At 49.0% G+C, this 24,625-nt stretch overlaps 2 protein-coding genes across 4 annotated transcripts; one reads left to right on the forward strand and one right to left on the reverse strand.

The window, feature by feature from the left end:
- The first annotated feature begins 375 nt into the window (after positions 1-375).
- Positions 376-15,549, forward strand: MFSD12 (major facilitator superfamily domain containing 12). 3 transcript variants are annotated; one of them, XM_020969350.1, is made up of 11 exons: positions 1,410-1,495; positions 5,436-5,582; positions 9,779-9,989; positions 11,265-11,403; positions 12,028-12,213; positions 12,479-12,571; positions 12,921-13,013; positions 13,727-13,897; positions 14,006-14,100; positions 14,320-14,450; positions 15,230-15,549. In XM_020969350.1, the coding sequence occupies exons 2-11, from the start codon at positions 5,480-5,482 to the stop codon at positions 15,307-15,309; spliced, it is 1,302 nt and encodes a 433-aa protein (XP_020825009.1). In that variant the 5' UTR covers positions 1,410-1,495; positions 5,436-5,479; the 3' UTR covers positions 15,310-15,549. The 3 variants fall into 3 exon arrangements, with proteins under 3 accessions (XP_020825008.1, XP_020825007.1, XP_020825009.1); XM_020969349.2 differs by lacking the exon at positions 5,436-5,582 and having other exon boundaries at positions 376-1,495; positions 14,325-14,450; positions 15,230-15,321; XM_020969348.2 differs by lacking the exon at positions 5,436-5,582 and having other exon boundaries at positions 386-1,495.
- Positions 15,550-16,155: 606 nt separating this feature from the next.
- Positions 16,156-21,823, reverse strand: TEKTIP1 (tektin bundle interacting protein 1). The gene is given in 6 exon segments (XM_078151820.1): positions 16,156-17,720; positions 18,009-18,134; positions 18,502-18,621; positions 18,624-18,724; positions 21,104-21,192; positions 21,809-21,823. Coding segments are annotated over 6 exon segments (627 nt in total). The 3' UTR covers positions 16,156-17,544.
- Between the last annotated feature and the right edge of the window lie 2,802 nt (positions 21,824-24,625).

The following is a 24,625-nucleotide window of genomic DNA, read 5'->3' on the forward strand; positions in this document are numbered from 1 at the left end:
CTGTGTTTCGGCGCGTTTCCAGGGGTACGTTCTTCGTAGCGGCGATCTGTCTGCTCCAGGGTCTGGGGGGATCGGGTCTGAAGCTGACCCGTCTCCTCTTGTCCTTGGGCGTCCGTCCATGCATCCCTTCGCGTACGAAGCCCCAGGGGGCGGCCTCCGGGGAGGAGAGGGGAGGAAGGTGGGAGAGGAAGGAGTGGAAGGAAGGGGGACAGAGGACGAAGAGGGGGGAGAGGGAGGGGGGAACGGGAGGAGGAGGAAGGGAGGTAGGACAGAAGGGGAAAGGGGAGAGGGACGAAGGTGAGGGGGGGAAACAGCGGAGGGAAGCGGGGCGCGAACTACACCGCTGATGCCCCGGGGCCCTGGAAAAGTAGGGGAGCCTGGAGAGGCGCCAGCCAACAGCGCTATCCCAATAAACCAGCCCGGCGCGAGCCTGGGCGTGGCTGAGTCGGGGGGGGAAGGGTTCCCTCCTCCTTCCTCCGCTCCATAGCCCTGGAAGAGGGATGGCCTCTCCAGCTGCGGCCTCAGCCAGAGCCAACCCACCGCGACCGCAGCGACTCAGGGTTCTGGGACCCAGCTGGGGCCGAAGAGGAGACTGGGGCGGGGCTAACCTCAGGTCCCGCCCCCTGACCTCCCCTGCGGCCGGCCGGGTCCTGGCTCCCGGCGCCTATTGGCCAAGGCGCCCGCCAATCGTTGGGAATCCCCCCCTGTGCTCCTTGAGCCCCTGGCCCGGCACAGTTCAGTCTCTGGGACCCGGGTACAGGCTGCTGCAGGCGGGATCGGCGAGGAAGCCGGTACCTGACTCCGCACTCGCAGAAGGGGCTTCCTCCGTGCGGGCCGGGGTGGAGGCGAGCTCGGCAGGCAGGGTGTCGGCGGACTGGGTGTAGCCGAGGATCTCCCACGCGTGTCCTCGGAAGACAAGGGTCCTCTTCAGGGCAGCCAGGCCGCCCCCGGGAAGGGGCACAGCGCCCAGCCAGTCCCGCCCTGGGGCGGATGACTGGGGCCGTGTGAGCCACGAGGCCCGTTCGTGGACTGACAGTCCCCGAAGTGACCAGTTCGGAGAGGGGCCGGTTCGGAGAGTGACCAGTCCAAAGCAAGGCCTGGCGAGAGGGATCAGTCCGGGCAAGGGGCGGTCCTGCTGAGGGAGGGCGGCCGAGCCGCGGGACTCCCGGGCGGACGGCGGTGGGCAGAGGGGGAGGGCCGGGCCAGGTGGCGGGCGGGCGGCCCGGGCCCATGGCGGAGCCGGCGCTGCCGCTGGTGACTCGGCTCAGCTATGCCGTGGGCCACTTCCTGAACGACTTGTGCGCTTCCATGTGGTTCACGTACCTGCTGCTGTACCTGCACTCGGTGCAGGGCTACAGCTCGTGGGGCGCCGGCGTCCTGCTGCTGCTGGGCCAGCTGGCCGACGGCGTGTGCACGCCCCTCGTGGGCTACGAGGCGGACCACTCCGGGGGCTGCTGCGGGAACTACGGGCCCCGAAAGTCCTGGCACCTAGTCGGTAAGGACCCCCACCCCTGCTCCGCCCTGGTATCCCCCTGGTGTCGCCTAGTCCTTCCCCATCCCCCCCTCTTCTAGGGAGGGGGCACAAGGGTAGGTGCATTCCCCTTCCACCCTTACCTCCCCACCCCGACCTCCCCTCACTAGTGGCTCTGCCCGGGGTTTGCTTCTCTCCTTCCAGCTTAGCGTGTGCCTCCCTCCTGTCTTTCCGCCACTTCCCCACTTTCAGTATTTTTCTCCATTTTCCCAAGACTGAAAGATCTCCAGAAGGGGTTGTTGACAGGAGAGTCCCTGAGTGATGGAGATGTGAGGAAGCCAGCCTGAACTTCGCAGGCCAATCTAGGATCCTAGCTTTCTTCTGACACCTGTCTGTTTAGGGTTTATGTTTTGGAAGGAGTGACATGCCGACTCTGTGTGAGTGAGTGAGTGAGTGAGTGAGTGAGTGTGTGTGTGTGTGTGTGTGTGTGTGTGTGTGTGTGTGTGTAGCTAGCCCACGAGTCTTCCTGATTCTAAGACAGAGATGACACTCCTAAGTCAGAGCTGTGAAAGTCGCTATCCAGTGACACTTCAGAGAGGTCATCCCAGGTGAAAGAGCGTTGGTTGGAGTCACGGGGGCTGTAATGATGCCTACTACCTTACCTCCTTTTGTCATTTCGTCTATTCAGGGAGGAAGGACATCTTTCCTAGCCTACGATCATGAGGGACATTCAGCCTTTGACTGAGGTGGAGGAGGAGGAGGGATAGTTGGGTCCTGTTTCAGGAAGCTTGGCTAGAGGCCAGATTGCTGGATTTGGGGTGGAGGCAAAAGTTCAAGGAACCAAGAGGAACCTAAGAGTGTAGTGGGGCTGCTGACGGGTAAGAAGGTGATAATCCTCCTTCTGGTTGGCTCCCTGCCTTGACTTTGAATGCTAAGGGGATGTGCTGATAAGATCCTGCTCCACCCCTCCATCCACTTTCCCCTTCTCACCCCAGATCTAAGGGGCAGCAATATAGGATGATATTATTTATTTTCCTCTGTTCTCTCTCCAGCCCTTTCTTGAATCTTTGTAATATTCTGTAATGGTGAGGATCTTGTACAATTCAGGCTGATGTTTTATGGAATCCAGACACAGTTCTAGAATTTGAGTGGCATTCTGATAATTGGACAGGTTCCTAGAAGTCAGGTGGTGTACCCCCTTGCCCTACAGGGCAAGGACCAAAGGGAGGGAGGCTTAGTGAGGATTGTTTTGTAAGAGTCCAAAAGGGAAGATCCCTGCTGGGCCTCCTATGGTCTCCTCCACCCAACCTTCTATCCCACCCCACCCGTGTCTACCTTCTAGTGCTATACTACAGTTTCATGAGTGTTGGGAAAAGCTGATTGCTGTCTGAGGGTTAGATTGGTGTCTGTGAGGACAGGGTGGGGTTAATTCTTCCTTGCTGACCAGGTATCTGCCAAGATTCTGCAATGCTATACAGAAACCCATGCTGGTCCTGAAGTCAGGACATCAGGTTCATAGCCTTATTCTCCAGTTTACTAGCTGGGTGACTGAAATGCTTTTCCTCCTCTCCAGAAGGATGACTATAATCCTTTTTCAGTGAAATGATCTTCCTTTCCCACCCAGTCAGGGAGCCAAGGACTAGGGACCAGGTCATCAGGAGGAGGTTCAGATCATTTCTATTTCTCTCCTTCCTTCTCCTAAGTTTGTAGGAAAGGCCAGCTCTGTCAGCCAACTCCTCTGTTAACAGCATAAGTTCATTTCTGAAAAGTTAGACTGTTTATTTCAAACATTTTCTCCTAAATATCTTTCCATCCCTTTTCTCTCACTTGACTTTCTCCAGCTCCCTTGCTGATTATTTTCCCTTTGATAGATAGGAAAACCAAGAATCCAGTCAGGGGAGATGACTTGTACAAGGTCAAACAACAGATAAGCGGCTGAACTTGAAATTGAAGCTATGTGTTTGGTTTTGGATGCCATATTTTAGAAGGGTATCAATAAACTGGAGAGTCTTAGAGATGATGCAAAAAAGGCTTTGAATTAGAGCATAGAGTTAAAAGAACTGGCCATATTTAGCCTAGATGAAGGAAGACTCCAGCATGATAGGGTTCAAGAGTTTGAGGGGCTGTAAGTAGAAGAGAGCTCAGACCTGTTCTATTTGGCTGCAGAGGATGCAACTAGGAGACGTGGCTGGAACTTGCAGACAAATTCAGGCTTGACTAAAGCCTTCCTAACAACTGGAGTTATTCAAAAGAGGGATAAGCTAGTCTTACGAAGTGGGGGGGGGGGTGTCCCCTTCCCCAGAGCTTCTGAAGCCAGGGGTTGGGGGCCACTTTTTGTCAGCTAAGCTACAGAGGAGATACTCATGCAGAATCTCCTTTGAGGTTCCTAGCTCCATTATGAGGTAGACCCAGAGGGCCTCCTGGAAAGAGGGAGGTGGTAACCTAGGAAAGGACAGGTTTGCACGACCAGGGGGAGACTGGTTATCAAGAATTTGGTGGGAGGAAAAGTATGGTTGTCTTGGGTCTTGCCCTCAGCATAGCCAGCCCCCGGTGCAAGAAGTGGCTGGTGCCCAAGAGCTGGGCAGATCTTGACTTCCGGAGATACACTTTACAACTGATTTGGTTGCTATCTAGTGCCTGGATCAACTCTTCCTTCCCTTTCATTCTTAGCACACATCCACACACTTCTTCCCTCCTCAGCTCATCCCCATTTCCCTCTTCCCCCCACTCTGGCTGAGTGGGGTATGCTCTACATTTGGACTGTTCATTCATTCATGGGCCACCTTTTTCATTTATTCAACAATCTGATTGTCTCATTCATTTGACAAACATTTATGTGCTGAACTCTATACTAGGTGCTGGACCCATGCCTAATTGAGTTGCAGCTGTCTAGCAATCCACAAAAGACCCGAACACAAATGTCATATAAAATGATATGTTATGGTTAAGTACATTAAAGAGGGGAAGAACAAGGTGCTAATTGAAGTCCAGAAGGGAAAGGTCCTTACCAACCGTGGGAGGTCAGCGGAGCTTTAAAAATGGGAAGGAATACCACTGAAGAAGGCAAAGGAGCTGAGGTAATTAGTATGTGCCTGTTGTAGCTTCATTCCCAGGATAATGAAATTTAGGAGGCCCTGACAGTGCTGGAAATACGTTTATATTGTGGAAACAACTGAATTTTGCACCTAATTGGCCAGACAAGTTACAGGAAGCTACGCCAGGTTTCCCCCTTAGCTGCTCCGATCCAGAGGAACTCCTTACAATCCTGCCTCTGCCAGTCAAGTTACTGCTTTCTCTCCCCTCTCCTAACTGAATTGCCTCAAGCAGCACAATGCAATGTCTAGCTAAGGATGGGAAGGAGGATACTCCAGTTCCAAGACCAGGCATTTAGGGTGGCTGGGGAGAGGTGGGGATAGGGATATCCAGAGATTGGTTGTAGCATAGAAGGTGTCAAGGGAAGTAATTTGAGAGAATTGTGGAGAGTGGAGGGTCTTGAGTACTAGGCACAGGACCAAGTTCATTCCAGAAGCAATGGGGAGCCACTGAAAGAAAGACCTTTTAAGATATTATTGCCATAGGCAGGGTGGTAATAAGGGAGCAGATAAGAGTGACCAGAGTGGGAATAATGATAACAGCACTTTATTAAATTTTAACAAACTTTATTAAAAGGGTTGGAGTTTCCTTGTCACCCAGTTCTCCCTATATTTAAATAACCCTTTAAGGTTTACAGAACACTCTTTACCCTTTTCTCACTAATAACCAGAGGTGGGGAACAGATATGGTTTGGGGCTGGATGTTGGGGAATTTGACAGGGTGACAGGATCTAGGATTTAGAGCTGGGAAGAGGCTTAGAAATCTAATCCAACCCCCTCAATTTACTAAAGAGGTAGTGAAGAGCAGAGCCAGCTGGGAACCCAGGTCTGTTGTCTCCAAATCCAGCGCTTGTTTTCCCCTTATATCCCAGGGCTCCAGTAAGAAAGGCCCAGACTAGAGAGAGCATTGAAGACCATGCCAAGGGTGCAAACAGGAAAGATCTGCCAGAGACCTGGGAGTGAGGTCAGGAGGAAGAACAGCAGCAGGGGCAAAGATGATGAGCTTGCTTTCCATCACAGTGAGTGTGAGGTGCTGGGGGGGGGACACTCAGGTAGTGATATCCTTGGCAAAGGCCAACACATGACCACGCTCTTCCCTGATTCCTTCACTGTGGGTGCCTGTTGAAACCTGAGGCATTTCCCAGGACAAGTGACTCCTTCCTCCCTGCAACACTTGGTCTCTCTCCTCTCTCTTGTTCTCTCGCTCTCTTCTTCTCGCCCCTCTCTTCTCTTCTCTTCCTTCGCTCTTTCCTCCCTCCCTCCCTCTCTCCCTCTCTTTCCTTCTCTCTCCTCTTGTCTCTCTCCTCTTCCCTGTCTCCTTTTTGTCTCTATCTGTCTCACTTTCTTCTCTCTGTTTCTGTCTTTCCCTCTCTTTCCTCTCTCCTGTCTCTCTCCTCTTTGTTTCTGTCTCTCCTCCCTTGCTCCTTTCTGTTTGCCTCTATCTCTCTGTTGTACTCTCTCCTGTTTCTGTCTCTCCTCCTCCCTCTCTCCTCTCTGTCTCTCTGCCCCTCTCCCATCCTGTACCCTGAAGCTATGTTTGGAAGCCCCCACTGAGCTGTCCTAGCTGTTGTGTATAGGGGACAAAGAGCAAGTCTTCTGCCCCTTGATGGTGCCTTTGCCTAGGGCATGAAATCCAGGCCCTGGTATGTCTGTCTCCTTCCCTTTACCGAGCCCTTGGAGGGGAGAAGCCCTTCTCTTTGAAGCCTCTTCCCAGTAGGGAATACAGATAATCTAAGGAGTCCCTACAGGAGATGATGAAGACTAAGTGTCCCTGGAGACTGGCTACCCAGGGACCCTTAACCCCAACTGCTTCTTGGTCCTTGGGAAAGCTGCTTCTCCTCACCCCAGACTCCGTGGGAATCATTAACACTGGCAGGGGGAAAGAGGGAAGAAGCGGGGCTGGAGAGAATGGGCAGAGCTGGCGATTCTACAGGGGTCCATCTGTTCAGAGTCCAACAGCTGGGACTTCATGAGTTCTGGCACAGAAGGCCCTTGAGAACATGTTAAGGCAGAAAGGGATCATAGAATTTCATTTAGAGCTGGAAGAGACCTTGGAAGTACAACCCCCATGTTTCACAGAAACAGCCACAGAAGGGAAGTGGCTTGCCCTTAAGGAAGCTGGTCAGAAAATCTTGGGCTCCCTCCATTCCTGGGTCTTTTAACTCCAGTGAATTCCAGAGAAACCCAGGAGAGCCAGTTTTGGTTTCACTTCCCAAATCTGAAGTCAGGAAGGGGAAGGAAGGAAGGTCACTTGGGGATGAGACAATAGATTATGTCACAGAGTAGAGCAGCCTGACAGGTAACTGGCTGGTCTGAAGCTCTGGCACAGGGCCTGTTCCTGTGCCAGCTGGGTGGAAGACTCTCCCTTTAAGGAGGAAAAGGAATCACTTTCCCCAGAGGTAGGGGCTTGAATCATTGAATGTTGGTGTTGGAAAGGACCTTAGGAACTTTTCCTCCCCACACACCCATTTTGTAGATGAGGAGTGGCCCATAGTCACACAGAAACATTGACTGATCTGGATTTAGAAACCCAGGAAGCACTAGCCTGGAGGGAGAAAGGGTTTGGGGTTTCCTTATCACCTAGCCACCCCTCCATCTATCTCCCCCTCCCCCCTCCTCTTCCTCAGTCTCTCTCTTCTTTGTCTCCCCTTCCCTCAGGGCCAACTGGGTCCCATGCCAACCAAAGTGAGAGTCAGCTGTGGTGCTGTGGAAAGAATTCTGAGCTAGAAGTAAGGAGACCTGGGTTCTAGTTTTGGTTCTACCACTGAGTTGATGTGTGACCTCATTCATCTGTGGACCTCATTTAGCCCATTCATAAAATAAGGTTGTTAGATTAGATAATCTGTAAAGACCCAGCTCTGACTGTTTTATGTCCTAAGGGCCCTCCCAGCTCTGACACTGGATCACTGAAATCCATCTGTTGACCTGGTTGTTCATTATTCCTGGGATTGTCATTAGCATTAGCTCTCATTTCTATAATCATTTATATTTTATAAAATCTCTTATCCAAAAACTTCTTCTCCCAGTGTGATCTGAGGTTAGAGTGGGTCGGAGTTGGGCCCAGGATCTTAACATTAGGCCCTGTCAAGATGGAGTGAAAGAACCTGGCCTGGAAAATCAGAACACTTGTTCTAGTTCCAGTTCAGTGCAGTTCAGCAAACATTAAGTGTATTGTATACAAAGTAAATTTTAAAAGGTGCTTCCCTTCCCTTCTATGGGGGGCTGGGAGCAGTGATGACAGGTGCACAAGGACCATGGCAAAGGAGGGAATGAGGGGGTGGAAGAGACATAGCCAGGTGTTCTGAGAGCCCCCTTTTAGCTGGGGGATCAGAGAAGGCTTCACAGGGAAGGTAGCCACTGAGCTAAGGCGCAAAGCGAAGACTTTGAAAGGCAAAGATGAAGTAGAAGGGTATTCCAGGCATAGGGGGATGGCATGAATGCCCAGAAGGAAGGAAACAAGCTTCTATTAGGTGCCTGCTATGTGCCATGAACTATTCTAAGCGCTTTACAAATATCTCATTTGATCCTCATAACATCAAAGTAGTTATTAGTATTATCCCCATTTTATAGTTGAGGAAACTGAGGCAGACAGAAGTTAAGCTACTTGCTCAGGATCACCCAGCCAGTGTCTGAGGTCAGATTGGACCTCGGGTCTTCCTGACTTTGTCCACTGTGGCTCCCAGCTGCCAGGAGGCGAGATGTCAGGTCATTCTCAAAAAATGACCGGTTGAGTGGTTTGACCTCAGTTGAATGTGTGAAGGGGAGTCATTTGAAGTAAGATAGGAAAGATAAACTGAATCCAGATTGTAGAGGGCCTTCCATGCCAGGCTAAGGAGTTTGGGTTTTGTCTATCCTGGGGGTAGTAGGTGTTGAGGTTTAGGAGTTAAGGGGTGCTAGGACCCCAAAATCACAATATGTGGGTACTGCCGGAAAGAATTCGACCCAAGCCTTCTTTCAGCCAAACACAAGGTTTATTAGAACATCAGTCATATTGGGCAGACTCTTAAGGAGTTTGAACATTAGTAAGCCATTAGCTAGATTTTAAGAATCTAAGTGTCTTAATAGAGACAAGATGGACCTTATATATGGGAAAGACTATGGGAGGGATCTAGGTAGGAGTGGTCAAGTAGTCTAATAAGGTAATAGAAATCCAGGGGGGGCCTAGGGAGAATGGGAGCCTAAATAGGATTAAGGGTGGGAAGTGGCCGGGTCTTAGGGAGGTAAAACAATGGAGGACTAGGTTAGGTTGAGGGTAACAATCGGGAGATTGGGTGTAGCCACAATGAAAAGCCAGTTGATGGATTATAGCCTCAGGCAAATGCCAGAGATTTGGCCTTGTGGGAAGGTCCAGGGTTTTTCCTTTTTGGGGTCTAGATCCCATCCTCATCAGTACGGAGCCACTGAAGGTTTTTAAGCAAGAGGGAGGGGATGACATGGACAGATCCAATCCCAGGAGGTTCTTTTGGCAATCATATGAAAGAAGGACCATAGGAATTGGCAGGGAGCTCAGAGGCCAAGCTCCTCATTCTACAGATGAGGAAACTGAGGCTCGGAAAGGCTGGGTCACTTGCTTGGGTCAGAGCAAGGATTCAAGCCAGTGTCTTCTGATTCCAGAGCCAGAGTTCTTTCCACTGGACTTCAGGAGAAAGGCTGGAGGCCAGCTGAGATATCAGTCAGGAAGGTCTATGGGGGAAAGGTGAAGAAAGCCTGAATGAAGCAGGGTGTGGTTTCTGTGTGGATGGAGAGAGGGGGGCTGCTGGGAAAGATGGCCTGGAGGTTGACTCTACTGGATTTGGTGACTCCTGTCTCAAGGGAGTCACTCAAGGAAGAGGAGTAATCCCTGATTTTTAATGGAAATAGGAGAATTGGCCTGAGAGGGGTAGATTTGGGAGAGAAGCAAGGTTCAGGACCTGTTGAGTTTGAGGTGCCAGTGACAATGTCTGGAGATGTCCAGCATGGTTACGATGGGCTTTCTAGGGTAGAAAAAAAGAGGGGGAAATCTGTTGGCTTTGACTGTCAATTCTACCAGTCCCATTAGTTTAATTCCTCTGTATCAGAACGAGGGCAGAGTCACGTACTAGCATCCTGCTCCAGCCTTGCTGTCAGCCCTGGGGTGGATTTGTCCTTCTGGGTGTGGGGGAGGAGGGAGTCAGTTCTCAGGTCCCTCCGGCACTGATTGTCTAATCTAATGCTGCCTTCTCTTTCCCCCCACTAGGCACCGTTTGTGTCCTGCTCTCTTTCCCTTTCATCTTTAACCCCTGTCTGGGGTGCACAGCGTCCACCTCAGAGTGGGCTGCCCTCATCTACTATGCACCGTTCATTGTGATCTTCCAGTTTGGCTGGGCGGCCACGCAGATCTCCCACCTGTCTCTAATCCCTGAGCTGGTCACCAATGACCATGAGAAGGTAGAGCTCACCGCCTTCAGGTAATTCTGGGCACTTGAGGGGCACCAGATGGGTTAGAGGTAGCAGCGGTTCTCTGGAGCACCCCCCTTGCTCCTTTACCTCGCCTTTGTTTGCTGCCCTTCTCCACTGCCGTTAAGGTGGTAAAATGTAAAAATAACTGGCACACTCCAGCACTGTGTAAAGTGTCTGGCCATGCACTGTTGGGCGATACAAAAATACAGAGGACACTCTCTCTGCTCTTTGGGATTTCAAGTACCTCTAGGAAAACTAGATCAAAAGAAACCCCAAGCTAGGGAATGTTAAAATATTGATGTCAAAAATCCGTGGCATCGATAGAAGAAAGCCAACATCTAGTTCCGGCTCTGCCTCTATCGCCTCCTGGGGCCTGTTTCTTCAGCTTTAAAATGAAAGTTTTATTCGATGAAAGATTCTTAACCTTTTCTCAGTTTGTCAGTCAACAAGCATTTATTAAGTGCCTACTGTGTGCCAGGCACTGTGCTAAGCGCAAAAGCATGGTTCCTGTCCTCAAGGATCTCACAATCTAGAATATGTCATGGACACCTTTTACGATCAAACATATAAAATGCATAGAATTGCAAAGGAAACCAATTATATTGAATAAAGATATTAAAATTTTAAAAAGTTCTCAGCCCCCAGGTTAAGAATCCTTGGACGATTGGGTGATCTCCAGATCCCTCCTTTCTAGCCTAATGTGCATTGTGGCCTAAGGCTCTTTCTCCCTCTGATATTCTAAGACTATGAACTCTGGGCATTGGCTCCAGCCCACAGCCCACAGCCCACTCACTTTCTTTCCCCATAACTACCCAGTTGTGGGGTGTTTCTCTGGGGTTCCATCTGAAGCCCTCTGTTGATAGAGGGTTAGGTTTCCCCTCACCGACTGCCTTATCTCCCTACTTAGGGCTGTTGCCTGTCCCAGGGAACAGGGGGTTGGTGAATTGGGCAATGGTCAGTATTACATAACCGTGGGTATGCTGCAGGGCCCCCAGATAAAGGAACAGGCAGGGCCCTGGGGGATGGTTAGCTGCCTCTTTCTCAGCTTTCACCCTTAATTAGAGACGACTCTTAAGACCTGGGCCTGGCTGGGCCTTGGGGGAGCTGTTCCCTGTGGTTTAGGGGGAAAGGAAAGGGATAGCCAGATAGATGTGTCAGTCTCACTTAGGCCTCAGTGTTTGGGTGTGGGAAAGAGGGAAATGATAGGGCCTTGCCCAGGAGTCTCCCTCCCACCCCAACCTTTGCTGATGCCTGCCTCTTTTCCTCCCTACCCATCATTCCAGGTATGCCTTCACCGTAGTGGCCAACATTGCTGTGTATGGGGCTGCCTGGCTGCTTCTCCATTTCCAGGGGTCCCACTCTGAGGCCCCTGATTTAGACACCAGTGACCAGCTAGGCCTACAGGATGTGCCGGTGTTCAGGGTGAGCAGGGGTCCGGCAGGGACTGGGGGAAAGAGAGCTAGGATTAAGGGGAAGGATTGAGGAAGTGGGTGTGAGGAGGTATAAAGGAGAAGTAGAGGGCTGGGAGAGATTTGGAGGAAGACTGGGAAGGGAGGCATGGAATTATGGGGAGGGAGGATTAAGGAGTAGAGCAAAGTCTAGGAATCAGAATGGACAGAGGCTAGAAGGCATAGAGGGGAGGGGTGCCACCTGCTGAAGAAGGAAATTCTCCCAGGGACTGACAGGTTTGGAAGGTCTGCTAGGCTCTGGTGACCACATCTGGGTCCTCCACCAGCTGGAGCTAGATAAGAAAAGGATGGCGAGGTGAGGGACGAAGGTCTGCTGACGGAGGAGGCAGGTCGAAGGGCATTAGTGCTTAAATGCTGGCTGAGTAGTCCAGGAGGCTCCATGTGTCCAGCCCTGGCCCGGGCTTCACTGGTTGAGGAACAGGAGGGGAGCGGGGCAGAGCAAGGAGAAAGGGCAGCTGTAGGTATGCCCTTGAGGAGCTCTCAGCTAGGCTGGGAAGGGTTGGGGTTGAGGAATGAGCCAGGATGAAAGCCTGGCCTGCAGGCTGAAGCAACATAAACCCCCCCCAACTCCCCCCAGAACCTTTCCCTGATGGTCGTCTGTGTCGGTGCCATCTTCTCCCTGCTCTTCCACCTGGGCACCAAAGAGCGGCCTCGGCAGCGGCATGGGCTTGAGGAGCCCGGCGAGCACAGCCCCCTGCTCCCGCCCACCACCCAGCCCATGCTCCTCTGGAAGCACTGGCTTCGGGAGCCGTCCTTTTACCAGGTATGAGCGGCCTGGGCCTTCCCAAACACCAGACAAAACCACCAGGGAGCCTTCCCTGCCTTGCTCTCCTGCCTCCCCCGCCACTTTCCCTCAAGCTCATGGGCACTCTTCCACCTGAGTCCTGGATCACTGCCCACTCTGCCAGACCTCACGTCCAAAGCCTGCTCTGCCTTCATCTGCCTGCCCTCTGTGCGGCTCCCCCCCACACACAGACATTGTAGGGCCTTGAGTGTCCATTCCTCTGCCCCGTCTGTCCATTCCTCAGGTGGGCATGCTGTATATGAGCACACGGCTCATTGTGAACCTGTCACAGACGTATATGGCTATGTATCTGACCTACTCTCTCAGCTTGCCCAAGGTGAGGCCCGGGAGAGGCAGGGAATCAGACTCCGCAGAATGGGAAGGAGTCTGAGAGAAATGTGGAAAGTCAGGGCTGGGAAGGAGACCTTAGAACAGAAAGTAGTATGGCTGGGAAGAATCTCATAAAGTCCAGTTGTCTCCATTTTACAGATGAGGAAATTGAGGCCCAGGAGTGGGGAGGGGAAGAGGAAGGAAGTAATTTTTCCAAGGTCACAGGCTGACAAGACTTAGGGCTGTCGAGGAGATTGGGGTATGGAGGTGGGGAGTGACAGCTTGGCGGGGTGGACAGCAATGAGCAAACAGGAGAACCCTGTAACCTGCCATACCCCATTAATCCCCTCCAACAGAAGTTCATTGCGACCATCCCCCTTGTGATGTATGTCAGCGGCTTCTTCTCCTCTTTCTTCATGAAGCCAGTGAACAAGCGCATTGGTCGGAATGTGAGTGAGATGATGGGGTCTGATGGAGAGTCCTTAGACCTTACAGTGTTAGAGATGGGTCCTGCCTTAGACACACTGGCCGGCCAGAGGCCCAGAGAAGGCAAGGGAATCGTTCCAGGTTCACATGGTGAGCAGCTGTCAGGATTAGAGATGCCTCAGGTCTGAGAATCCCAGCCTCCTCTAATCCAGCCCATCCCTGACCGGGAGTCCCAGCTAAGAAGGACATTCCTGAGAAGTGGTCAGCTAGCCCCTCCTTGAGGATCTCCCAGGAAGGGGGAACTGCCACCTCGGGAAGCAGCCTGTTCCACTTTGGGCCAGCTATCATCATCCGCAGGAAGTTTTTTCTGGCTTCCAGCCTCAGTTGGCCTTGTTGCAACTTTCTACTCACTGCTCCTAATTATGCCCCTGGGGCCGAGTACAACAAGTCTAATCTGCAGAGCTCTTCTGAGTACACCTATTGCCTTCCTCATCGTGGAGAGAAAGGCTCCCCGGAAGAGGTGGCTGATATTTGGGGGATCTACAGAAAAGAAAAGAAGGGACGGCCTGTAGAAGACAGACCCTACCACCATGTGGTGTGCCTGCGTGTCTATACATAGACACACATGCACGTCTGTGTGTGTATATACATGCATACTGTGTACATATATAAACATATATGTGTGTATGTTTGTCATGTATTCTTTTCTCTCTTCTCCACTCTTGTCCTCTACCAGCTGACATACTTTGTAGGCCTCTTGGTCATCCTGGCTTTCGCCTCATGGGTGGCGCTGGGCAACTCACTAGGGATAGCTGTGTATGGAGCGGCAGTACTCCTGGGTATTGGCTCAGCCACCATCCTGGTTATGTCCCTGTCCATGACAGCTGACCTTATTGGCAGCCACACGGTAAGGCCTGGGCTGGGCTGGGAAGAGCTTGCGGGAGTCTCCTCTGCCTGCCCACCCAGTAGGGTCTAGTACAGGGGGACATGCTGACAGACCTCTTCTCTCTTCCAGAACAGTGGGGCCTTTGTGTATGGGGCCATGAGCTTCACAGACAAGGTAGCCAACGGGCTGGCTGTGATGGCCATCCAGAGCCTATACCCCTGCTCGTGAGTCTGAGGAGGCTGTCTCACTGTCTAGGGAAGGGGGCATTTCTGGGCCGGGGGGGTGTACCTGAGTGGAGAAAGGGTGCTATGTCAAATTGTAGTGTGGGTGGCTATGTAATGGTGACAGTACCTCTGGGTTTGGGGCCCCCGGTCTGTCTCAGCTCCTTGTTTGGGGCAGGCAGGTTGGTGGGCAGGGGAACTCACAGGGTGGCATCTCTCTAGCTCAGAACTGTGCTGTGCAGCCTGCATGGGCTTCTACCATTGGGTGATGGTGGCCGTGACAGGAGGTGTGGGCGTGGCCGCTGCCCTCTGTCTCTGTAGCATCTTTCTCTGGCCCATCCAAGTTCGATTCTGTGAGTTGCTCCTAGCCCCTCCCATTCCTTACCCCATCTCTTCTCCCCTGGATCAAGGGCAGGATCATTTTGCCCCAGATAGGGTAAGGGAGTAGGGAATGAAGTTGGGGGAAGTCTTTCCCTTCTGCTGAAGTAGCTATCTTTCTCCCTCCCCTTCTCTTTCAGAAGATGATGAAGGTTAGCCTTAAACGAGGCTAGCAGGGAGAGTGGGGGCAGGGCTCCGTGCCCAGGCTCCATGGGAGGATGGAGCTGACTATGCCTTCCCAAGCCCATAAAATATATGCAAATCTATGTAAATTTGAACCTGAAACCTTGTCTACAAGCTTCAGAATAGAGCTTTTCCCTACACCCTTTGCCTATTCTCTGCCTTCCCCCACCTCATCGCAGTTCTTTTCCCCAGAGGCCTCCTTGGAGGATGAGAATCCTGATGTGGATCCCATTTGTGGGTGAAAGTGAGGCCATGTTAAACTTTATCCTCGTGGCCCTTTTCGATGTCCCTCTACCAGGATGCTTAGGAACTAGGTTTGAGGGGGGTGAAGAGAGGGTGATTCCTTTGCAAAGGGGTTTTCCCTCCACCCCAGCATTCCTGAGGGGTGGGGTTTGTCAGCTGAGGATTGAGGGAGGGCCCACTCCCATTCTCTCCAGGACCTTTCCCGGTGACCCTGTAGGGTGAGCCAAGGAGACCTCAGGGATTAGGGGTTCAGAGGAGGAGGGGAAGTGGCCTTGAGTTCTGAGCTAATCCTTCTGTGTGCCCCTTCTTCTGACTCTCCTACCCCCAGATGATACAACTGCGGCTGGCCCAGCTGAAGGTGCCGCTAGACCAAACTCGGGAGCCTCACAGGACATTACAGTCAACTGAACACTCAGGATACCTCAGGCGTCTGTGCACATGGACTCTCCTCCTCCTCCTTCCCTGGGTACTGGGACTCACATCTAAGGGTCTCCTGCAATGGAACACCCCCAGCGGGTCTGGGGAATCCTCGTTTGTCTCTCGGGCCCATTTCTCTGACCAGGGATCTCTGGGCTGCTAGCTGTTTACAAAGAATGTTGGACTAATGAATAAAAGTCCCACTGTGAGTGTGGGAATTCTGCATTTGGAGCCGGTGTGCACACTTGGAGGGACTGAAGGGTGATGAGGAGAGGGTGACGGAAATTTGAACCTCCTGGATCCCAGTATCTTCTCTTATCTCATCCTTAGCTCTGAGCTTATGGGGATTACTGGCTTCAGGATGGAGGGGCCCAGAAGGGAAGGAGGAGCAAGGTCTCGTGTCTTTTGTCCTTCTTCTACTTCTGGAGCACAGCTATCTGAGGGCAGGTGACATTGCAGGCACTAAGGAGGTCTCCATCCCCTACTGAAGAGGGAGAGGGAAGGGACGCCACTTGGCTCTTCACCTTGACTTACTCTGACCTTAGAAAATAACTTCTTTCTGGGCTTCATTTTTTCCATCTGCAAAAGGGGCATGATCCCGCCTAATTCCCTTACGGGGACTTTTGGAGAGGATTTTTTTGCCTTTCAAGAGGGATCTTTGTGTGGCCTGTGCATGTGCTGTTTGCCATGCTGTAATTAATACCTGGGCCCTCCTGAATGCCTCCGGTCTTGGGGAACTCACTACCTCCCTGTAAGCTTTTCTCTCCTCCCCTTCCTGGTCTCCCCTTCCAGCCCCCTTCCCCCCCCCCACCCCAATGGTTCCTGTGTCTGTCCTCTGGTGCCAAATAAAACAAGTTTTATCCCTCTACTCTATGTCACCCCTTGAACAATTTTAAGAAAGCTTTCTTATCTCCCCCCCCCACACACACACTTTCTTTGCCACGTGTATGGTATGGTTTTCTTCACTCTCCCCACCCTGGTCACCCTTCTCTGTCCACAGTCCAGTCCTGCTTGTCAGTTTTCCTCCTAGAACTGACCTCCAGAACTGAGCATGGGACTCCCACTACAACTGTGGTCTGACCAGGGGGAGAGCAGAGAGGGATTATGCTCTCTCCCCTCCCCAGACATTCAGCATAACCCAAAATGGCTTTGGGCTGGACCCACACCGAGATCTTTTAACCAAGAAACATTGTCTGGTCACATCTGCCCCCACCCTATACTTGGGCAACTGATCATTTGAACCCAAGTGTCAGACTTCACTTTTGTCCCTGATGAATTTTATTCTGTTAGGTTTAGCCTATTACTTTGGCCTGTCAGAAAGTTACACACATGCACACAGATGTCCAGGTGTGTGTGTTTGTGTGGCATATGTATTTATATATGTAGATCAGTTTGGTTTTTTTAACCATTTTTGTTTCACGGACCCCTTTGACAGTCTGGCGGAATCTAGGGATCCCTTGTCTGAATAAAATTTGTTTCCTACGTTTATATGAAGGAAATGCTAAATTTCAGTTAGATAAGTTAAATTTAAGATGCATTTTTTCCCTACCCAAGTTGAGGTTTGACATCTATCTCAATTTAAGAGCCCCTAACGTACATGTATGCCCGTGGCAAATGAGATTAGCTAAAGCACTGTAGGGATGCAGGTGTCCATGTAGTGGCAGGTATATATGCCAAGTCAATCTGCAGCCTGGAGTTACTGAAAAGAATGCTAGGCCAGGCTAGACTCTCTCTACCAAGGCACAGACCTCACCTGACATTGGCCATGTGACCAGCCCCTCTCCCATCCCAGATGCATCTTGGTATTCTTTCTGTCCCCTACAGCCTCATTCCTACTATTCCCTTCCTGTCCATATAACCTGTGCCTCAAGTTTCTCTATCTGCAAAATGGAGATAATACTTTACTACCTACCTCACAGTATTATAAGGATCAAACAGATATGGAATGCACTTTGCAAACCTTAGAGAACCATAAAATGTCAGCAGTTATAAGTTAGGCATGTGTTTCGCCATTTGGGACTGTTTAGCTAGAGGGGTCCAAATGGGATTGTATGTGAGTCTATGCCTTAGGCTGTCCCACCTTAGTCCCATCCCAGCAGCTGGATGGACAGTGCCCTCGAAGGACCTGTCCTAGAGAGAATGGAGGGAAGGGTGAGTGGGAGGGCTGGCGCCAATTCCTCTCAAAGGCCCTAGGAGAAGTGGGTCATGCACAGTGTTACACCTTTATTAGTGTTTGGGTCTGTGGACAGGTGGGGGCCGCTGCTTGGTAGACGGGCAGTAGGGCTCTAGATTCCATAGTCGGAAGTTCTGGGTGGTATAACATGGCCGGTTGGGCACAGACAGGAAGGGGACATAGTTGGAGCCTTTGCCAGTTGGAGTCCCAAAGTGATTCCGGTTAACAACTGGGGAAAGGTGGGAGTGGGGAGGAGAAATGTCATTGCATGGTCTGGGCAACTTCCCTCTTTTTGAGAGGGGCCTTGGAGACAGGTTCACCTGAACCTGGACTGGGACGGGGTTTGGCCCTACCAGATGGGAAGTAGGGGAAAGATTGGCAATGACCCTCTCCCTCTGTGATAGCCCCTCTTCCCTCTAGCCAGCCCTCCTACCTTTAGCCCTCTGAACCCAGATGCAATCTTGCCCCCTACTGTCCATCCCCCACACCCTCCCACCCCTGCTTAGCTCCTACTCACCAAACTCCTTGCCTGGGAGGAGCTTTTCCTGCCATAGAAGGTTCCCCCGGCGGGTGCTAGGCTCCATGTATTGGGCAGGGAGTATGGGATCATACCAGGAGCTTTCTCGAAGATGCTGGGTATAGGCTATCGGGGAGGAAGATGTCAGGTTCTGAGTGAAGCCCCTTTCTTCCCCAGTGTGTTTTCCTTTCTTGTCCCAAGGATAACGTCCCACTTTGCCCTCTGTCCCCAGAGAGAAAACGAGGGTGGTTCCTGCCACTATGGACCCTCACATAAACTCCCCCTGCAGACACAGCATTAAGGGTAATGGAAAGACCTTTGGAACTAAGAATTAAGAGACTTGAATACTAGTCTCAACCCCATCCCTAACTTCACAATGTGGTCTTGAGTGAGTCTCCCTCATTCTTTGGGCCTCAGTAAAATAAGAGTGGAAGCTAGCTGCCTACTCAGCCCAGCTCAGAATGTCCAAGTGGAGAGAGGGCCCTGGCCTTACCAGGGGCGAAGGTCTGCTCCCGCTGGGAATAGGATCGGTGCCATCGGGTGTAGGCTGGGCGGCTGATAGGATTGGTCATGTTGTACCAGACATCTGGGTTGTTGCTCAAGCCCGTGTACACCACTGTCCTATGGCATCATGTCCCATAGGAGTGAACTTCCATCGGACACTCTGCTTCATGGTGGGTGCCCATCTAGGGCCTGGAAGAGTGAGGTACTCATCGCTATGAGGAAAGAGAAAGGTCAGTAGGGCTGGGCTGGGAGTACGGGGAACCCTCAGCTTTTTCCAGGGGTATGTTGAGGCTTCAGGGGGCCTTAGTGGGAAGAGAAGGAGGTGGTCTATGAACTCCTCATAATAATGTTTTTAAATGCATAAAATACAAAGGAAACAGATTATATTGAAAGATAGTTGTTAAAAAAAATTTTTTTTTTAAAGTTCATGGACTCCAGGTTGAGAATACCTGCTTTTGGGATAGGAGAGCAGGGAAAAGGGAGGGGAGAGGGACATTGAGTTTGCAAGTTTTTTCCGAAGTTAAGTTAGCTGTGAAGGGATAGGAAGGCTATGAAAAAAATCTGGGGCTGGGATCCCTGTTGATTCATTAAGGGCCTGGGGTGGAGGAGACATGGTCTGTGTATGTTCATATAACCACATCAGGTATTAAGGTGCCAACTCTTCTATTTAGAAGGCAGAGGGACAGTCTAATCCTTCTTGGCAATTTTAAGAAACCCATTGGGCCAGGAGAGAGGAAGAGGGACAAAGAGAACTCAGTCTAGTTGGGGGTCATGTTGCAGCAACTGGTGACTGCCAGGACCATTGAGAACCCACTGGGTGATTGGAGTCCTGGGTTCAGCTCCCAGCTTTCTTCCTGAATCCTTGCGTACCCTTGACCAAACCCCACTGCCTTGCCCTGCACCTCCATTTCTTCATCTTTGGTAAACCTTAAAAGCAGTACATAATGTGAGATTGTTGCTACCTGGAGAAAGAGAATAATTCTTGAATTCCTTACTCCACAGGGTAGTTATTCTGAGGATCACAGGAGCTAAAAAGGCTTCATAATCATAAAGAACTATAAAGGTAATCACAATAATGACCATCCCAATAATAATGATTAGAAACCTTCTGCAGGGGGTGGGTTATTCCATTGCTCCAAAAGACTGGGAGAAATTTCCATTTAAACATTTCTGTGCCTTGTAAAAACAGTCAGCCAACTTTTATTAGTAAAGCATACTATGTGCCAGGCAATGTGCTATAAGCACTGGGTATACAAAGAAAGGCAACAATAATTCCTGCCCTCAAGGAACTTAGAGTCTAATGGAGTTAGATAATATCCAATGCAAATAACTAAATAAACCTGGGTGGCTCTGTAGATAATGTTAGGCCTGGAGTCAGAAGACCAGAGTTAAAATCCAGCCCCAAACTGGCTATGTGACTCTGGGCAAATCACTTTACCCTTATTTGCCTCAGTTTCCTCAACTGTAAAATGGGAATACCAATAGCACCTACTTCTCAGAATTGTTCTGATGACCAAATGAGATATTCCTAAATTGATTAGCACTATGTAGGTGCTAAATAAAGGCTGGTAACACATTGTAGGCGCTATATAAATGCTTGTTAACACATTGTAAGTGCTATATAGATTCTTATTCCCCTTTTATTGTTGTTGAGGCCTTTCAGTCTGCCCAACTCTTTGTGGCCCCCTTTGGGGTTTTCTTAGCAGAGATACTAGAATGGTTTGCCATTCCTTCTTCAATGCATTTGACAGATGAGGAAACTAAGGCAAACAGGGTGAAGTGACTTGCTCAATGTCACGCAGCCAGTAAGTGTCTGGGGCCAGATTTGAACCCAGGAAGATGATCCTTCCTAACTCCAGGCCTGGTATTGGACCCCCTTTTCCTTCCCCATATGTGCAAAGTTATTTAGATGTTGTCTTCTCCATTAGAATATGAGCTCTCTGAAGGCCTGAACAGTGTTTTTACTTTTTCAAAACTTTTTATCACTAGTGATTGTTTGGACACGAGATAGATTCTGAGTGGAGGAAAAGTGATCTAAGAAGTGGAAGTACTAGCAGTGGCAAAGATGAGGGGCACCAGGAACAGGGCCTGTGCAGAAGGCGGGATTTGAACTGAGCCTTGACGGGAGATCTGGTTTGAGGGCTCAGATGAGAGGTAAATCTATGAAGACTGCAAAGGGAGGAAAGTGACCAAGCTGAGAAGAGCCTGAAGGTGAGAAGATGAGGGCTTGATAACCATTGTTACATGAAACTAGAAACAGAAAGTGTGAATGGGACTTCGTGACCTGTAAGGGCCCTTCTCAGTTCTAATAGTCTGTTCTCTGTTCGCTGATTCTGTTTTCTATGTTCTAAGGTACATTTTTAGTTCTGATAGACTATGTTCTAAGGTCCTTTCCTTGCTCCGATATTCAGTGCTCTAAGATCCCTTCTGGCATCAGCTGTTTGGGAGGTTGGAATCAAGCAGCTCCCTATTTTCCCAATCTAAACCCACTCCAGCTCCATGAGACTTCTGCTGTCTGTAGCCTTGAGCTGGACAGAGATGGTAGGGGTGGGGGTGGGAGGCGGTGCCCATCCTCCATCCTAGAGACTCACCTATAGAGAGGTGTGGGGAAGTCAGTTTCCAGAGTCCCCTGAGGGACGTAAGGACGATCATGCTCCCACTTAGGACCCCCCCATGTTTCCTGATCAGGCTAGAACTGCTGCCACTGTCCTCTTTGTAGGAGGGGAGGTCTATTGTTGCTAACAACAAAGAGAGGACAAGCAGCAAGGCCCTAGCAACAAATGAAGGTGGGGCCTGGGGGGCTGGGGTGGGAGCCCTGGGTGTTACCCTGCTTGGCTGGGACTACAGGCAGAGGAATCTGGTCACCCGTCGGGGGAGTCTGTGTCTGCTTTTGATGGGGGAAATCAGAAGAGCTCTTGTTTCAGTTTGACCCTGAGTCGGCTTCTTGGGGGACCATCTCTGCAGAGTTGAGCTGATCCCACAGGTCTTTTATTAATTGGTTCCATATAAAGTAGATACAGAGTGGATCACAGGTAATCTCAGAGGAGAAAGTCCTAGCCGGGGACCAGGGGAAGACACCAGGAAATACTTCTTGCAGAAAGTGGGATGTGAGCGGTCTTGAAGGAGGCCATGAGAGCCAGGAGGTAGAAATGAGGAGGGGACGGTATTCTAGGCACGCAGAACAGCCAGGGCAAAGGTAGGGAGAAGGGAAAAAGAGTGTGGTGGCATAGGAGCTACTTTGGTCCCAGAGCTTTTGTCTTTCACTACTTTTACAAAGTGTTTTTGTTGACTCCCACCCTCCTCTTCCTCATCCTGGTAAAGCAGTATAGTTAAGGACAAATCAACAAAGTGGCATGTCAGACAAAGGATGCCTCATTCCAGACATACCCCACCACCTCTCACACAGGAGGCAGGAATAGAATCAGAGTGAGTCCTACCATTTGTCCTCTGACATCACAACTGAGCATCTCAGCAATCCGAGTTCTAAAGTGCTTTATTGGTATTCTCCTTTACCCAGTTGCTTTGGCTGTTTTCTAAAAGAACCAAAGGCACTGAATTCCCTGACCTTTCTGGTCCCTAAGGCTGTTTGGGCCTTAGTTTTAGCTATCAGCTGGATGCAAATACTAATTGCTATTTTCCTTCTCCTGTCACCTCCACCAGAAAATCTGAAGTGCAAACATAGGAGTTAAGAGAAACATAAAAAAGAAAAACACAAGTGAACAATCATAAGAGACTAAATGCAGATAAACTATATTCTAATACAGGGAGATGATGCATGCATTTCCTTGGAAGGCTAGTGTCATCAGAGGTCAGCTCAGGTGACCCAGTAGATAGAGTGCCATGCCTGAAGTCAGGAAGACTCAACTACCTGAGTTCAAATATAGCCCCAGACGCTTACCAGCTTTGTGATCCTGGGACAGTCACTTAACCCTCTTCGCCTCGGTTTCTTCATCTTTAAAATGAACTGGAGAAGGAAATGGCAAATTACTCTAGTGTCTTTGCCAAGAAAACTCCAAATAGGGTCATGAAGAGTCAGACACGACTGAAATAGACGAACATCATCATCATCAGGGGTCATAGAAATAGTTTAATAAGTAAGATAGAAGGTCTGAGAGTAGTTCTATAAGGTCTTAATTATCTTAAAAGAAAATGGGAGAGGGAAAGGAAGAGGAATACACTGGGGAGAGAGAGGCGAAGAAGGTCAGGGAAGATTATCTTACCTAGTCAAGGTGTCCAAGTAAAGGTCTGTACAAAGGAGGAGAAAGGGATGTGAGGAACAGCTGACAGCTGAATCTCATTCTCATTTGAACTGGTCAAAAGAAGGAAGAATATCTATGTACACCGTTTGGTACAAGGAAAAAGAAGGGAGAAAGAGGAATAAGAGAGATGTCGGATTAAGGGAGGGATTAGTTCTAAGCAAAACAAATTCTAAAATGAGCAAAAATATTTATAGCCACTCTTTTTTTTCAGTGGCAAAGAATTGGACACTAAAGTGGTGCTCTCCAATTGGGAAATGACTGAGCAAGTTATGGTATATACATACATATATGGAATGGGATACTATTGTGCTGTGAGAAATGGAGGGGATGGTTTCAGAGAAACCTGAAAAGACTTGTACGAACTGACGTAGAGTGAAGTGAGCAGAATCAGGAGAACAATATATACAATGACAACAATATTATAAAGACAACTTTGAAAGATTTACGAATTCTGATCAGCTATGATTTCAGAGGACTATGATGAAACACGCTACCCACCTCTTGATAGGTGAAAGATTCAAAATACAAAATAAGAAATAATTTTTTGGAAATGGCTGATGGGGAAATTTGTTTTGCTTGACTATACATAGCTGTAGTAGTTTTGTTTTTCTTTTTCATTTGGAAGAGAAGGATGGGTAGAAAGGAGAGGGTGGATTTTTTCTGACTGAAAATAAAATTTTAATTTAACAAACAAAAATAATGTAAAAATTGGGAATGGTGATAATTGGCATCCTTGCTTTATTCCTGATATTATTGGAAAATCTTTTCACTTTTCTGCATTACATATGTTTGTTCTTGTATTTATATAGATTTTATTTGCTATATTAGTGAAAGATCCATTTATTCCCATTTTTTTTTAGAGTTTTTAATAGAAGTGTATGCTGGATATTGTCAGAAGCCTTTTCAGCATCGATTGATATGATAATATGGTGTTTATTATTTATATTTATTAACATTATTCTATTGATAGTATTCCTTATGTTGAACCAATCCTGCCTTTCTGGTATAAACTCAATCTGGTCATAGTATAACACAGTCCTTCTAATATGTTTTAGTAACCTGATGGCTAATAGTGTTAAATTTTTTGTTTCAATGTTCATTAGGCATATTGGTTTGTAGTTTTCTTTGTGTTTTGTGTCTCTTGCCGGCACATAGTATCAAGACCATATTTGTAACCTAAAGAGATTAGAGTGGTGCCTTCTTTCCTTATGTTAAAAAGGTTATTGTTCTTTGAATGTTTGATAAAAATTGACACGTAAAACCATCTGGCCCTTGGACTTTTTCTTTGGAAGGTCATTTACGGCCTGTTCAATTTATTTTTTCATATACTGGATTATTTAAGTCATCTATTTCTTCTTTTGTTAATATGGATATTTTATATTTTTGTAAGTATTCGTCCTTTCCTCTAAGTTAATCTGTTTTGCTGCTATTTGGGCAAAGTAGTTTCTGATAACTTCATTTTTTCTCCAGTTGAGAGCTCTCCTTTTTAATTTTTGATATGGGCAATTCAGTTTTCCTTTATCTTTAAAAAATCAAGTTAACTAACTTTTTATCTATTTTATTAGTTTTTTCATAAAACCAGTTTCTAGCTTTTTAAAATCAATTCAACGATCTTTTTGCTGTCAATTTTACTAATCTTTTCTTTAATTTTCAAAATTTCTACTTTGTTGTGAGAAATTTTATTTGTTGTTCAAGTTTTTTTTTTTAGTATAAACTTTTATTAAACACCTACTAAAAATGCTGGAAGAAAAAAAGCATTCAGAGATACAAAATTTTCCCTCAGAAATAGCTGCATCCCACAAGTTTTGGAATGTTCTCTCATACTTGTTAATTTCTTTTATGAAATTCCCTATT

Source organism: Phascolarctos cinereus, unplaced genomic scaffold (genome assembly GCF_003287225.1).
Source record: "Phascolarctos cinereus isolate Bilbo 61053 unplaced genomic scaffold, phaCin_HiC Scaffold_4;HRSCAF=312, whole genome shotgun sequence".
Lineage (NCBI taxonomy): Eukaryota > Metazoa > Chordata > Mammalia > Diprotodontia > Phascolarctidae > Phascolarctos > Phascolarctos cinereus.

Bases quoted from the DNA above. Each gene is read 5' to 3' on its own strand.
- MFSD12 (XM_020969348.2), top strand. From the start codon at position 1,231: ATGGCGGAGCCGGCGCTGCCGCTGGTGACTCGGCTCAGCTATGCCGTG. The intron at 12,214-12,478 runs GTATGAGCGGCC...TCCATTCCTCAG, and splicing joins GGGAGCCGTCCTTTTACCAG to GTGGGCATGCTGTATATGAG. The intron at 12,572-12,920 runs GTGAGGCCCGGG...CCCCTCCAACAG, and splicing joins ACTCTCTCAGCTTGCCCAAG to AAGTTCATTGCGACCATCCC.